The sequence below is a fragment of the Strix aluco genome, chromosome 2 (assembly GCF_031877795.1).
Source record: "Strix aluco isolate bStrAlu1 chromosome 2, bStrAlu1.hap1, whole genome shotgun sequence".
Taxonomy (NCBI): domain Eukaryota; kingdom Metazoa; phylum Chordata; class Aves; order Strigiformes; family Strigidae; genus Strix; species Strix aluco.
This window is the reverse complement of record NC_133932.1, coordinates 136,535,216-136,549,146: the sequence shown is the minus strand read 5'-3', so window position 1 is coordinate 136,549,146 and position 13,931 is coordinate 136,535,216. Positions and strand designations below refer to the sequence as shown.

The window sequence follows — 13,931 nt, the reverse complement described above, 5'->3', positions numbered from 1 at the left end:
GGGAAGTGAGTGCAAAAGGAGAACAGACAAATTATATAAACTTTGTTTCCTTTGGGAGTCAAGCTACAAAGACAAGTGATTTTGGAAACTACATAAGCCCATGCATTACCTCCACTCAATGGCATTCTCAAGTGACTTGAATGTTTTGGGACGACTCCTTAAGAAGTTCTGCATGCTGTTCAACGCATCCATGGCTGTGCCTAAAAGCAAGTATTTTAACTTTATGGCATCTGATGAAATTATTGCCACATCCCTCTATACAGAACTGGCTACCAGGGAACACCCTCAGAGAGAGCTGGAGCTCACTGGGGATTTACTGCTGTTAAGGATGGTACAGCTTAGTACTCCTAAACCCACAGTCACACCTGCTCCCACATTAGACAATTAATATTTGAACAGGTAGGACATTCAGACAGCAAGAGGAAGCAGTAACCACCCATCAGCACCATGCATTATATAAAAAGCCACCCTTCTCCCTGCTAACAAGAAAGGATTGCAAAGAAATGATCAGGAAACAGGGAGCCCATCTGGGAAAAGCAAAAGGAGGGGTCACACTAGAAAGACTGCTGTGTAGGTGGCATCTGTTAGGAGGATGTTATTGGCATTGGTTTAAAAACTGGGCAAAATTTTCTGTATTCAGGGATTTGGAGATTTAAAAAAAAAAAAAAGATCAACATGGAAGACAGAAAGCCATCCAAAGGTACAGAACCCCACCCAAGGATACACACGCTTACCTTCCACAACATCAATCATGCACAGACCCAGTAAACTTGGCACCAAATTGGCGACCGCCGTGTGCACGGCGATGGCACCCCCCATGCTGTGCCCAATCAACATGATGGGGGGAGGAAGGTCCCCATACAGAGCTTCAACCACGTTTCCAACGTCTCTGCCAAATCAAGATAAAAGCAAGGTCGGCATCTCTACCGTGATACATTTCTGAAGCAGATTTGTACAGTGGGAAGAGAAAAGTACAGATCCAAGGCAGATGTCTGGCTCCAAATCCTGTCTGTATGGTCATTTAACTCCCAGGTAATTGAGACAAGTTTATTCTCTTCCCACTGTTTCATCTAGGTACCAATACAGGAAACCATTCAAGCCAATACTTTCCTGAACAAGCATGTCATTTCTGGTTTTATTAACAGAAAGTGCTCATTTAAAATAAATCCCTGAAGAAAACATTTTACATTGACATTAGCTGGTGGGAATTTTAAATAAAAGGTGAGAAAAAGCTGTCAAGTCCTCTTGAATGCAAGCGTAGACTAAGACATTCACCATTCTGAGAGGAGAAATAGTTTTCAATTAAAGAGAGAAAATAACTGAGCCCTACTGAGCAAGGCAAAGACAAACAACACTGAGCACAAGGATTCAGACTCTCTAGGAGCACAGATACTACACAGCAAGGGGCAATTTCCCCATCCTTTTCGTAGGACATGTACTTTCAACTGAAGCTGTCACTGCAGTATGTGAAAGCTGGCTGAAGCAACACACAAAACCCAAAACAGCAGAGCAACTAGAAAATGGAAAACAAGTCCAAAAAAAAAAAAAAAAAAAAAAAAGGTTGACCAGCTTCTTTGCTCTGCCAGAGAAAATTGATTTGATTTAAAAAAAAAGCTATAATTTAAGGCTCCCATTTAAAGGCTATTCAGGAGGAACTTTCAAGCTCATTGCTAAGAGGAGAGAAAGGTTTAAAAACAAAAGGAACTTGTTTTCCCCCAATGGTAGTGCTGCTCCAGATCTAAAAAATTCTAATCATTTCATACGGCATCTCCTCAGGGCAATAACACATCAGGATCTGACAAGGCGTAAGCAGTAGCAATAAGGTATACAATGGAAGTCAGAATACATTTCACACATGGCCTCCCCACAACAAACCGAGTGGATTTGTTCATACGAAGGTTACAAAATCCTTCATGATTTAATTGTAGTCATAGCAAAGAGTCTCTTTGTACTAAATGTGGACATAACATAATGTGCTTAGTGGTGGGTATTTGCTTTTCTTACAGCTTTGTCAAGAGGGGGATTTGCATCCCAAAGCAGGTCGGGGTAGTTTGAAAAAGCAACTCCCTCCACGCTTGAAAGTCTCAGTCTGTGACCCACACTTTGGGGATGCCACCAGTCCAAGGTGGGCACGCTCTGAACACCTGCTCGAGGAAGAACCAAACTGGCGATTTCAAGCTAAAATGCCCCATTCAGTTATGTCCGAGGAAAGCATTCCCCTTCTATTAGGAAATCTCTAGCAAGCGTTACAGAGTGTTGCAGGTTTAAACTGTTCGCTGCAATGAAGACACTGATTTTTAAAGTGAGTTTAAAAACTGAGGACACCTAGAGAACAACTCCAGTTTGGAATGTGACTCAGCTAGAAGAGATACAGAATCACAGACTGGTTTGGGTTGGAAGGGACCTCAAAGATCATCCAGTCCCACCCCCCTGCCATGGGCAGGGACACCTTCCACTAGCCCAGGTTGCCCAAAGCCCTGTCCAACCTGGCCTTGAACCCTTCCAGGGAGGGGGCAGCCACAGCTTCTCTGGGCAGCCTGTGCCAGGGCTTCACCACCCTCACAGGGAACAATTTCTGCCTTAGATATCATCTAAAACTTCTGTCTTTCAGTTTAAACCCATTCCCCCTCGTCCTATCCCCACCCACTGATAACGAGTCCCTCCCCCCTTTCCTGTAGCCCCTTTCAGTCCTGGGAGGCCGCTCTAAGGTCTCCCTGGAGCCTTCTCTTCTCCAGCTGAACCCCCCAACTCTCTCAGCCTGTCCTCACAGGGGGGTGCTCCAGCCCCCCGAGCATCTTGGTGGCCTCCTCTGGCCCCGCTCGAGCAGGTCCGTGTCCTTCTGCTGTTGGTGCCCCCAGAGCTGGACCCAGCACTGCAGGGGGGTCTCCCGAGAGCGGAGCAGAGGGGGAGAATCCCCCCCTCGCCCTGCTGCCCACACTGCTCTGGGTGCAGCCCAGCACACGGGTGGCTTTCTGGGCTGCCAGCGCACGTTGCTGGCTCACAGGCAGTTTTCCATCCGCTAATACCCCCAAGTCCTCTTCCTTTCAAATAAATTTCAAACTGACCCAAAATGGAAGGACAAAATGGAAATTAATCTACCAGCTCCCTTGAATGAAGGCTGCATGTCCTCAAGTAGTTTATTGTTCAATCAAGAAAAGAAAAGTTTGTGAAAAGTGAAATTCTGAAGAGAGAGCATAAGCTTCCTTACTTTGACATAGTCTCTGCAGACAGATCTTCAGGATTCCTAACTTTTGTTTCTCCTGAAAGAACAAAAAAACAGTAAAGTTCATATAAGCTGGAAACCTTCAGTCTGCTCAGGAATTAGAGCAGCAACAGTACAAAGCTTTTTGGCACAGTTATTAAGAGCGAGCCTACTGCAGTTAACATGAATAATTAAGAAACCTGGAATTAATAAGAACGGTTGGTACTTTATCGCATTATAGCTTACGGGTAAGAAACACTGTCCATAATTGCAATATATCTTAAAACTAAAGAACAGACCTTATTTCTAATGGTAAAGACCACCCATATGTTATGAAAATATGAAGGAGGGGGTTGGTGCCAGTATGTAGGAAGGAACAAGTCCACCACTGCCTCGCCCAAAGGCACGGGGAGTCTCAGCTTCTGGCACGTGAGGACAGGTGGCTGCAGAGCTCCAGAAGCCACTTTTCTCTCCCTGCTTTTAAATAAAAATGGGGATGCCTTAAGGATGCTTTTAGTCATCTTGGGAGGGATTCATTACATCATCTTTCAAAAACAAGAGCGTGTAACATGCTTATGTGATTTTAAATTTATTTTACTTACCATGGCCTCGGAGATCTAAAGCCACAATCCTACACTGAATCCTGTTAATGATTGCAGACTGCAAGAAGGGACAAAGATAATACAATTTGCAAAGTGCCACACCTCATCTACAAAGGATTAGCAATACTAAACACTGCCTGAAACAACAGCAAAGGCTCGGATCGTGTGACAAAAACTCTCTAACGTCAACAAAATGGCTGAACCTGGACTGCACGAGGTGTCACAGAAAGCAAGTAAGAATATTCCACATAAACTATCCTTAATTAACCAAAGCTCCATCCTTTCTACCATTGTTAATGTCGTCTCCGAGGACATTTATTTCCCTGCACATAAGACATTACGTGTGTTTCCTAGGATAATGAATTCAAGCTCTGTAGCACCTCTGAAAACTGAAATGCAGCAGTGGGAATACAGACACCAAAGTAATGCCCCCCCTTCCCCGAGCCCCACACGTTACAGAATTAGTCTTGGCCATACAGCAGACATGAAGATGAAGCAGCTGCTTTGCAGCACACATTCAATTTGCTCTCAAAGAAGAGAATTTTACAGTAAGGCTGAAATGTACAAAAATTTATTAGTCCAAAGGGGTCAGGGGAAACAAGTGAGGAATCTTTCTGAAGTAAGGTATGGCTGCAATACAATTATGGCTCTATTTGTCCCTGACAGCTCAATTTATGTAAGTTATTTCAGGCATCACAGTGATTAAGTGGCATTCTCTGTTGAAAGGAAGACTTCTGCGCTAAGGAATCATTGATTATTTAAATAACAGCCCTGCAGGAGTGGGGGAATTTGTTGAGGGATTCTTAATAGAACCACCTACATAACGGGCAGAGATCTGAAAGCTACCCAGTCCTCATATTTTGGTTGTTCAGCTATTCAACTCCTAAATGACTGTGGCAGTCGCTCTCCCAAAAATCTCTGAATCCACAAGTTAATATTTTAGAGCCCCTAAAGACACTCTGAAACCTCAATCTGCAAAGTACTTATGCACCTAGGCAATAATTTAACTAGTCAGATGAGCAGTCTGCTGCTAAAAATCAAAGTATTGTCAGTAGGGAGTAAGGAAAGAGGATCATCAACATGATGTAAGAGAATGGGAAGCTTTCCAGTGCCCTGACTTTTCTCCAAATAGGAGTAGTTTGGCCAAGAGAAGTACAAACACATCATCCAGGAAGTTATCAGGCCAATAAGCAAAAGAAGGAAGGAGCACCTCGTGCCTGCAGGCTGTTATTTTATTTATAGATGGTTACTCTTAATGCTTCCCAGTTTGAGTTTCTTCTTGGTTTTTGGTGAGGAGGGTTTGTTTGGGGATTTTTTTTTTTAGTTCTGGTTCATCCCAAACATTTAACACTTGATTGCTCGGGACAAATTTCCCTTTCAAAACGCACAAAGGAAAAAATTCTTTAGCAGCCACACAAAGGCATAAGCTAATTGGTGTGGCAGTTTCTTTCTCCAGCTGCAGTCTCAAGTGCAAGATGTAAATCTATGTGAATCTTGTATATCATCTAACTTGGTTAATTGCTAACAGTAACATAAGAAGCCAGGAACTGTAAGGTACAGTGTTATGACTGCAACCACTCCGCTAAATTCAACTCTGGAGATTTTTAAATGTAAAAATGGTATTGGTGTTGCTATTGGAAAAAAAGAGCTCTACAGAGTGGAAGTGTCTTCCAAGAAGCCCTTTCCTTAATTCAGAAAAACATGACTTCATACCTCTGCCTCCAATTAAAAACTGTGACCTTCATTACATCTGTTTAAGGCACTTATACACCATGACAAAAACACTAAACTAGCATAGGAAGACATCTGTCCGTCGTGGCAACTAGTGAGCTACAAGCAAGTAACTACAGGATTTAGTGACAGAGATTTAAGACTTAAAGTTCAACAGTTTCAACAGACCCATATCTGCGCCCGTCTCCAGCTCAGCTAGTTACAAATGAACTGTTAGGTGTAAAACTACTATTCAATACCAAAATTACAGGCCAGTTGGCAAAGTATTTTTCTAATGTGTCTCATCATATTACAAGATGGTTTATGATTACACCATTGGGATTACTCAACAGTAGTCATGTTGGGAATTCAAGAGCAGTTGGTAGTGACTCTTCCAAAATGTTCATTCTTGTTATTTGTTTGAATCTCTGCTCAAAGGCTAAATGATCTACAGCCCACCAAACTGCTCAAAGGTAACAAATATGACACAGCCAAGGGCACAGGGGAGACCCAGAGGCTTCATCTGTCCAGTTGCATTTCCATGAAAGTCATCCTGTAGCATCCTTCTGTTAAGGGCACTAGACAGCTCAAAGAGTTCCTGGATTAAAAAGGTCCCAAATAAAAATCACACACTGCAAGTGATTTTACTTTACTTTAAATCCTTTACAAGTTTTCTTCCCTAACTCCCTTTAATTTTTAAAGGGAACAAGTGGGAGGGAGGAACTTTCCTTTGGTCAGTGCCCACACTCACTCCTACTGACACCAGTTCATGTTTCAGAGAGTTGCCTGAGCAGCACATGAGCTTTCTCAACAAGTCAAACAGGACCTCAACCATGCAAAGATAATATTGTTATGATGAGATAAAGCTGTTGAACTTTCACTGGTAGTCACGAAAAAGCAGCCTTCTGAAAAAAAAAAATGGATATGCTATGATGAGCAATATCTTGGCACTTCATTAAAACTTGCATGCTATTTGGCAGGTGTAGTTTTGGTTAGTGCTGATAATTAAAACCTAGATGATAAACCTTTGCATGTGCTTTGCCTATTTAATGTACACACTGACAGTGAAATGTTTAGAAGACTTGAGTCAGGTGTGCACCAGGAGATTATAAGACAGTTTTCTGAATTGATTTTTCTGTGCTTAACACAGCTGAATGGTTAGCTGCCTTCCATGCTCTGAGGACTATATTTGCATACATATATATTCTATACAGCAGCAGCTTACTTACAGTAAATACAGCCCAGGAAAGAGCAGAATGGCCTCCACCATGTAACAGCAGTAAGACAGGCCCCTCCAGTCCGCTTTTGTAAATTCGAAAAGTGTATGAACAGTTAAGGACATTTCATAAACTTATTTGAAGTTACTTTGCTGAATGTAATTTGGAGTCTGCAAAACCCAACAGTGATTTGTACCCAAGGCCTCATTTCTCCCTCTCATCAAGAGGCATCTGCAAGCATAACCTGGACAAAACTTAACCCACTTTATTTAAGCTTCAAGAGTTGTTTTCCTGCTGCCCAGGTCTCCTTCTCCCTGTAATCCATGCATCTCCTGCCTGCACTCTTTTCCCCCTGTGCACAACAGTGAAATTGAACAACTAAGAGAAAAAACAAACCAGCATGCACTTTGGAGCATGTACTTTCGGAGTATTTTCTTATTATTTCCAAGGAAAAATGTCAGATAAACCAGTAAACAAGATTTTTAAGGCAATATAATTACTCGCTGGAACTTACACAGCAAAGACATTTCGTTATGATAGCTAAAGTCCCCTTACAGTATATATGCATATGCTGAAAAATCAGTTTAACTATCACTAAAAATAATGTCACTTTGAGAAAGGCACAGAACTAGGAGTTGCGAGATCTGTGTTTAGTGTCCAAAACTGTGACCAACAGATGAGACAAGCCACTTCACCTCCTTCTGCTGCTCTCCCTCTGGTCTTGGGGTGGACAAAAGCATTCCTCTGAATCTAATCATGACAGCTGTGGTTAGGGAGGAGGCTGTTCATCGTTTTTCTGCTGAATACTGCAGTGCCCTTTGGATCTGCTGGTTGCAAACAGTTCAGGCAGGTGCTCCCTGCGCTGTTTCAGTGACAGCGAGCTGTGTCAGCTTAAAACAGCTTCATCAGCTGGGGTTTGTTCACGCAAGGAGATCTGATGGAGCAGTAACAGGTAGCTGGAGCAGAACAGTGGGCACCAACTCCATTCGTTAATTCAGCTGCTTCCACAGCACATGTCTGTCCACAACCTTTCAAAGGGGAGCTCAAGCTCTATTAAAGGTTATAGGTAGCACAATAAATCCCAAACAACTAAGATTTGCTTAAATTTGGGATGCTTATGTACACCACCTAACCAAATAGGTCCATTATCCTTTTTATTTATTATTTATGAAGCCTCAGGGGTGTGCACAGCCCTTACATCAAAGGCAGACAAGGTGCGCATCATGAAGAATTCATAGGATCAATTGGATAAATGCAGTTAATAAACACAAAATAATGACAAACTGAGCAAAACAACATGGAGAATTTTCTCATTTCAAAGCATCACATGCTACTGGCATTAGAGAAGTAATTACAAAATTGGTATTTGGAGAGAAATAGCTTGAAAGTTTGGTTTTCCTCACAGCCAAGCTAGAATATGCATGCTTAAAAACTACACCACTATTTAAACTACAAGGTTGTGTTATTTAAACACAGATTAAAATGTTTGCATTTTGTAATTAGGTCAAAAGACCTGGCAGTACCTCTCTAACCTGCTTTTGTTAGAGCTATAGGCAGAGAGTAGGACCGATGGGAAGCTTCGTCCCAGCACCTTCACACACTGTACTTGTTGGGGTGCTCCCAGTTAGCAAATGGCCTCAAAACAACGGCAGTTTGAGCATGTCAAAGAGGATGACTGCCATCAGCTGGATTAAACAGTAACTGGAAGACTGGCCAAGAAGAGTCAGCTTGAAAAGAAGTATAAAACAAACATGAACATTTGCAAAGGGGGCAGAGATCTTGGAGAGGAACCAGCTGCAGTCAGAACCCAGTTTGACAGAGAAGACACTGATGGCATCACCACCTTGGCCAGCGAGAAGCTTCCCTGTCTGTACACCAGCTAGTGGACTGGCAATTTGGGGTGCAACAAGTAGGGACCCACAACACCTCAGGTGTATCTGTGTGACCTCCCGTGGTGCTTTCGCAGAGTCATTTGCATTAGTGGGAGCAGCATCCACATCTCCCACGGGGGATGTGCACAAGGAGGAGATCCCTCAGTCCCAGGAGAGACCACATGCTCTTGTACCATGCACATATGTTTGTGTGTATACAGGAACTTCCTTGGGACTAGTTGTAGAAAGGTGTTTAGAAATTTGCAAGTATTTATTAACGTCTAAGTGTTTAGTGTCGAGGTTTATCTGTCATACTGCTGATACCAATCCTGAACATACAGTTCAGCGATTGCCACATAACTACCTGTTTGTTGTTAATAAAAAGCAATAAACAGCTTTGATCCTGATATGGTTTAAACTGTGGGAACTGATTAATATTTCCCTGCAAAATACGCTATATGTATTGAAAATACTTTTTTAAATTGATTATTACTAAAAAAGCAATGTCAGGAACTGACCTTGCTAGGTACATCTTAACTGTCAGCTGAGATAGCTCTAGTTACTGGTGCTGGTCCCTACAAAAGAAAAAATGGAATGGGAAGGGATTACATGAAAAAGCTGAAGAGAACCCCAATAAACTAAACAACACATGCTATCACCCCAGTCACTGAGAATAAGAAAAATTCAATCTGAAAAAAAGGATATATCCTTGCCAGTTTCATTTTCTACCACAACGTCCTCCATAGATTCAAAGTACTGGCTCCAAAGCACTGGCGAAAAATCACGCTTTCTTCCAGGGCTGCAAGACAAAAAAATTCAGTAAGAAGGAGGTATTTTTTAAATCTTTCATTTAAATTGGCATACAGGTATCATTATATACACTGAAGAGAACACGCTGGTGTTACACAGCAGTTTAGGACTGGAAGGAAACGATGCATTAGTGAAATTCCCATACAACTACAACATTAGCAATTTTATAGTCAGTAAGGAAATCCTCCCTTTTTTTCCCCTCTAATTGCTGCTCCTGTTGAGGGATCACAAAGATGCACAGGAAAACTAGTGGAGACACAGAGAGAAGAGTATTTTCCTTGTAAAGCAGTACCAAGGAAGACTGAACAATGGTGATTTAGACTGCACAGACCTAAGCCAAGGGAAAAGAAAAAGAAGAGGGCACATCGTGCTACTGTCCCAGTACAATCTCCCAGTTTGCAATGACCCACACTGCAGTGACCCCAGGCACTTCAAAAGTCAGAGTCAAAAGTCATTAAATACCTTTGTATTTAATGGTCTTGCTCTAGCCTTAAAGCAAGCCTGATGCTGACATGACTGGGAGCACTCCAGCGCCTGGAACACAGGAAGCCATCCTAAATTTATGACTCAGCCCATGAATCATAATTAAAAAAAGATTACATCCCTCTCAGAAGTCACCTTGACACCACAGTATTGAAAAGCAGAGTGTCAGCTATTTACTGAAGATTACTACTAATTTACCACGTACTACTTGTCATGAGATTACAACTTTCCTAGAATCTCCTGTAATTTTTGGAAGAAATATCATTCAAACAGGACGTCAACCTGCCCCGAAGGCTGAGTGGCTGGTAGAAAAATCTATGGAGACAACTGAACAGTGTCGTATATAGGAGAAACTTAGAAAGACTGTTGAAAGCAGAATAAATAAAATCCACCAGGTTTAAGGGTAACAGCAGCAAGTTTTAATTACAGCTCAAGTTTCCTGGAATTTATTGCAACAGTTAAAACTTTAACATATTTGTAAACTGATCTAGTATTTAAATACTGCATGTAGGGCAACATCAGGACTGTGAAGAAAAGGAACAAGACCAAATTAGTTCAGTATATGCTTCCATATCTATCTTGCCTCAGTTAAGTATAAGGACCACGAGAACAGCATCACAATAAAGACCAATAAACACTCCTCAAGCTGCCTTCCTCCGTGTTCTTAGAGCTGCACAGGCAATTGTCTGTAATTCTGAAAATATCCTATAATAAAAACAGTTCATTAGAAAGGATGCTACCAAGTCCAGCAATGCAAGTAAAAGGTAGTGAGTCCAAAAAGCTAGTTATTTAAAGAAAAGAAATTTAATTTTAAAAAAAGGTAGATCTTTAAAAGCTGTATTTTAAATTAAGGATCATAACAGCAAGATGGCGTAACACAGATGCTGGCAGAATACTTCCACGTGACAATGGGCTTTCAGGCTCCAGTTTGCTCCAGGCTTTGCACTCATTCCCAGGTTGCTGTAATTCCTTTAGAAGTCATAATCTACCCATACAGAAATACTGCTTTTCTGTCATCACAATTAAAAAAAAAAAAAAAAAAAAAAAGAAAAAACCACGAAGGTAAAATCTGGCCAAACATACCCCAATCACTGGAGATTTCTGGATGCCCAATGTCTAACCAGCACAAACTAGGGAGCTAGAGCCCAGAAGCAAGATTTCTTTTTCCATCACATCGTTTGCCAAATACTGATGAACGAGCACTGCAGAGGCAAGAAAGTCGTAACGGTGGACACCGAGGGAAGAGAAGGTGCTTTGGAGACAGACCAGAACTATTGTGTTAAAAGAGGACTCGGTGTGATAAAAGATTTGGATGTCGGTGCTAGCTGTGGACTGCTTCGTGTCTAGTAACTCATTCTACCTGGAAAGGCTTCCTCCTTTTGTATATGCTGGCTTCTGCCTGACAGTGCTCCGCAAACCCGGGGAATAATACCTGAATAGAGGCAGTAAAAAAAACGGCCTGGTTTTCCCAGTAAGAGATTTCCAAAAGGTGAATCACAGTCTTTATTCCCCATAAGCAGCGAGACTCATCTCTTTATAAGAAGGATAATTTCTGCTGCAGTTTGTTGACAGGTCCATCATAAAGCACTGCAACAAATTACGCCTTAAATTAGCTGCTCCTGTAGTACTAATGTCAGGTCACATCCAGCACCTTAGGGAATGCAATTCCCCTAAATTACTGGGTGAATGCAGAAGACCTGTTCTGCGGCCATCATATAAACCAGAACTCTCAAAGGTGCCCAGTTGACAAACCCATTTACTTTTTGCTTCCATCAAAAGGTGCAGCTGTGCCCTCTCCTTGTATCCCCATTACTAACAAAAGGCTCTGCAATCAGATTTTTCCTGATGACTCAGTTGATGCAAAATCTGTTTCTCAGGCTGATATTCACTCAGTAAGGCTAAAAGAGTAGTGCTTAATTTTGGCAGTGACATAATTAGGCTAGATTTGAGCCCAGTATACAGGATGAGTAACAGCGCACCATTTTAACAGGCTTTTTGCACTTCAACTCTTCTGGGGGAGGCAATCAGCACAGAATATTAAAATCAAGCATGGGCGTGGGGGGTGAAAGACCTTCACAGAAGAAAAATCTCCTCTGTTGAAGGAAGTTTCTCCTGAATTCTTGACTTCCTAAAGAAATAGAAAGGAACAGACAAAGCAGCTTTTCAATTCTGTAGAAACAAAACTACTATTTCCCCTGATATTTCTAGAATATGAAACATGAAACAACCACCACCTGAACGGTCCAAATTCTCTTCTGTGGGTTTCCAGACTTCAGTATTGCTCTTGTCAAGTTTCAGTTAAATAAAATGAGATGTCACACACCTACGTAAATCCAGAAAATATTAATCTCTTTTACTGCCTCAACTTCATCTTCCTCCAATTAAAGAAAAAATACCACATTCAAACCTTAGCCTTGCAAAGAATGCTGTAGATCAGGAAGAACAAAGTGAAGTAATATCAAGATGACAAGTTGTCATAATATTGTGGAGAACCAAGCACACCTGCACGGGTGTCCAAGTGTCCAAGGAAGGGAGACAACATTTGCTGTGACACCAATATAACATCCTGCTAGGAAAAAAATAAACACAAAAACTCCCAGTGCAGGTCAAGATTAAAATAACACTAATGCTGGATTTCATAAGTAAGAATTTGGTATGAAATACAGAAAATTGGTATATTGATAAGAGCTTCAAGCTACCTGACTTACAATTGGTTTATCTTCTAGGACCACAAGAATCAGTGTGATGAAACAGCAAAGGTCCATCCAGCTCTGCAATGTGTCACCGAGAGATGCCAGCTCAGACAGCGCTCTGGAAAGGGTTAAGCAGGGAACAGGGTATGACCTGCCTCCAAATTTTCACTATTAGCAGGATGGGATCTCCAGAGGCTGCATCCCCAGCACTGTGTTGCATTAAAGGAGGGCAGTTTCCATGAGCTCATCACATAAAATACAAGTCACTTCCAGCCAGAGCTACTTCCACAACATCTGTGACAACAGTGCCACGATTTAATTAGGCTTTGAGCAAAAAGGATTACTTCTGTTTGCTTTTAAACCCACACTATGATAATGTTTGCCTGTTCTTCTCTACAATATTAATGACTGTATACACCCATATCATATTTCCCTTGCCTGGGCCATGTGTTTCTCAAGCTGAGAGTCCTACTGTATTGATTGTCTCCTCGCCTGGAAGCCACCCCAGCCCCGATCACGCTCTCTCTGTACCATTTCTGGTTCTTTCTGGAGATGGAGAGAACTGCCCACAGCTTGGATGATTTCCCTTCTCTGATCTTTGAATAGGTAGGATGTGCTGTGAGTGACAAATTTGATCACCCTTTTAAAATGCAGCATTTCAGTGCAGTCAGACTTTCCCAAAGCTTATTACGGCTGGTTTTAGGTTTGACTGTCCTGAGTAATTCCAGGTGATTAGCAAATATTGTCATCTGCCTGGCTACAACCCTTCCAACATAACCCATAATCTGGTAAAGCAGGGACTCCCTGGTAACCTCCCCTGTAGTGTCAGACGAGAAAGTTTGTAAGTGGACTCTCTTACCCATAAGGGAGGCAGAACGTGGGGAAATCCTGGTGCAAGTGGCTGATTAACTGTATCAGGACAGATGAAAAGCTTTGGTTGTGTGACAAATTAATCCACTTTCGAAGCAGGATTACAGTATGGACAGCCACTATTACACAAGGCAAGGGAACACAGTAGCCTGTTGACTAGTGCAAGGACATTCAATTTGTATCGTGTAAGAGAGGTATGAAATCACATGAATCATCAACAGCACAAATTTGGGATATTTAGCATCAAAATTAATCATAACGAAAAGCAAGAAATTAGCTTCTCACAGTTGCACACAAATGCTACAAGCCCAAACTGCAACAACGTGAAATAAAAGTGACAGCTTGAGCTGTCACTGATGACATCAAGCTCACGATCTGTCACAAAAGCCGTGTCATAGTTTCTACCAGCAAGCACAGAGTTTTAAGCATTCAGGACTGCCAGAGGGAATATTAAGCACAGCACTAACCAAAAT

General features: G+C 41.9%; 1 protein-coding gene across 11 annotated transcripts in view; it reads right to left on the bottom strand.

Moving 5' to 3' along the window:
• PPME1 (protein phosphatase methylesterase 1) overlaps window positions 1–13,931 on the bottom strand; it is a 34,818-nt gene that overhangs the window by 11,017 nt on the left and 9,870 nt on the right. For 9 of the 11 annotated variants that reach the window (XR_012622184.1, XR_012622186.1, XR_012622183.1 and 6 more), the window contains 6 exons: window positions 9,308–9,401; window positions 6,744–6,836; window positions 3,805–3,862; window positions 3,209–3,260; window positions 735–889; window positions 110–200 (listed from right to left, as the gene is read on the bottom strand). Coding sequence is in view for 2 of the 11 variants with exons in the window: in XM_074816566.1 (XP_074672667.1) it covers window positions 110–200; window positions 735–889; window positions 3,209–3,260; window positions 3,805–3,862; window positions 6,744–6,836; window positions 9,308–9,401 (543 nt within the window). In the remaining 9 variants the exon portion in view is untranslated. Of the gene's footprint in view, window positions 1–109; window positions 201–734; window positions 890–3,208; window positions 3,261–3,804; window positions 3,863–6,743; window positions 6,837–9,307; window positions 9,402–9,874; window positions 9,910–13,931 lie in introns of those variants that run through there. The other 2 variants (XR_012622190.1, XR_012622191.1) reach the window with 2 other exon arrangements.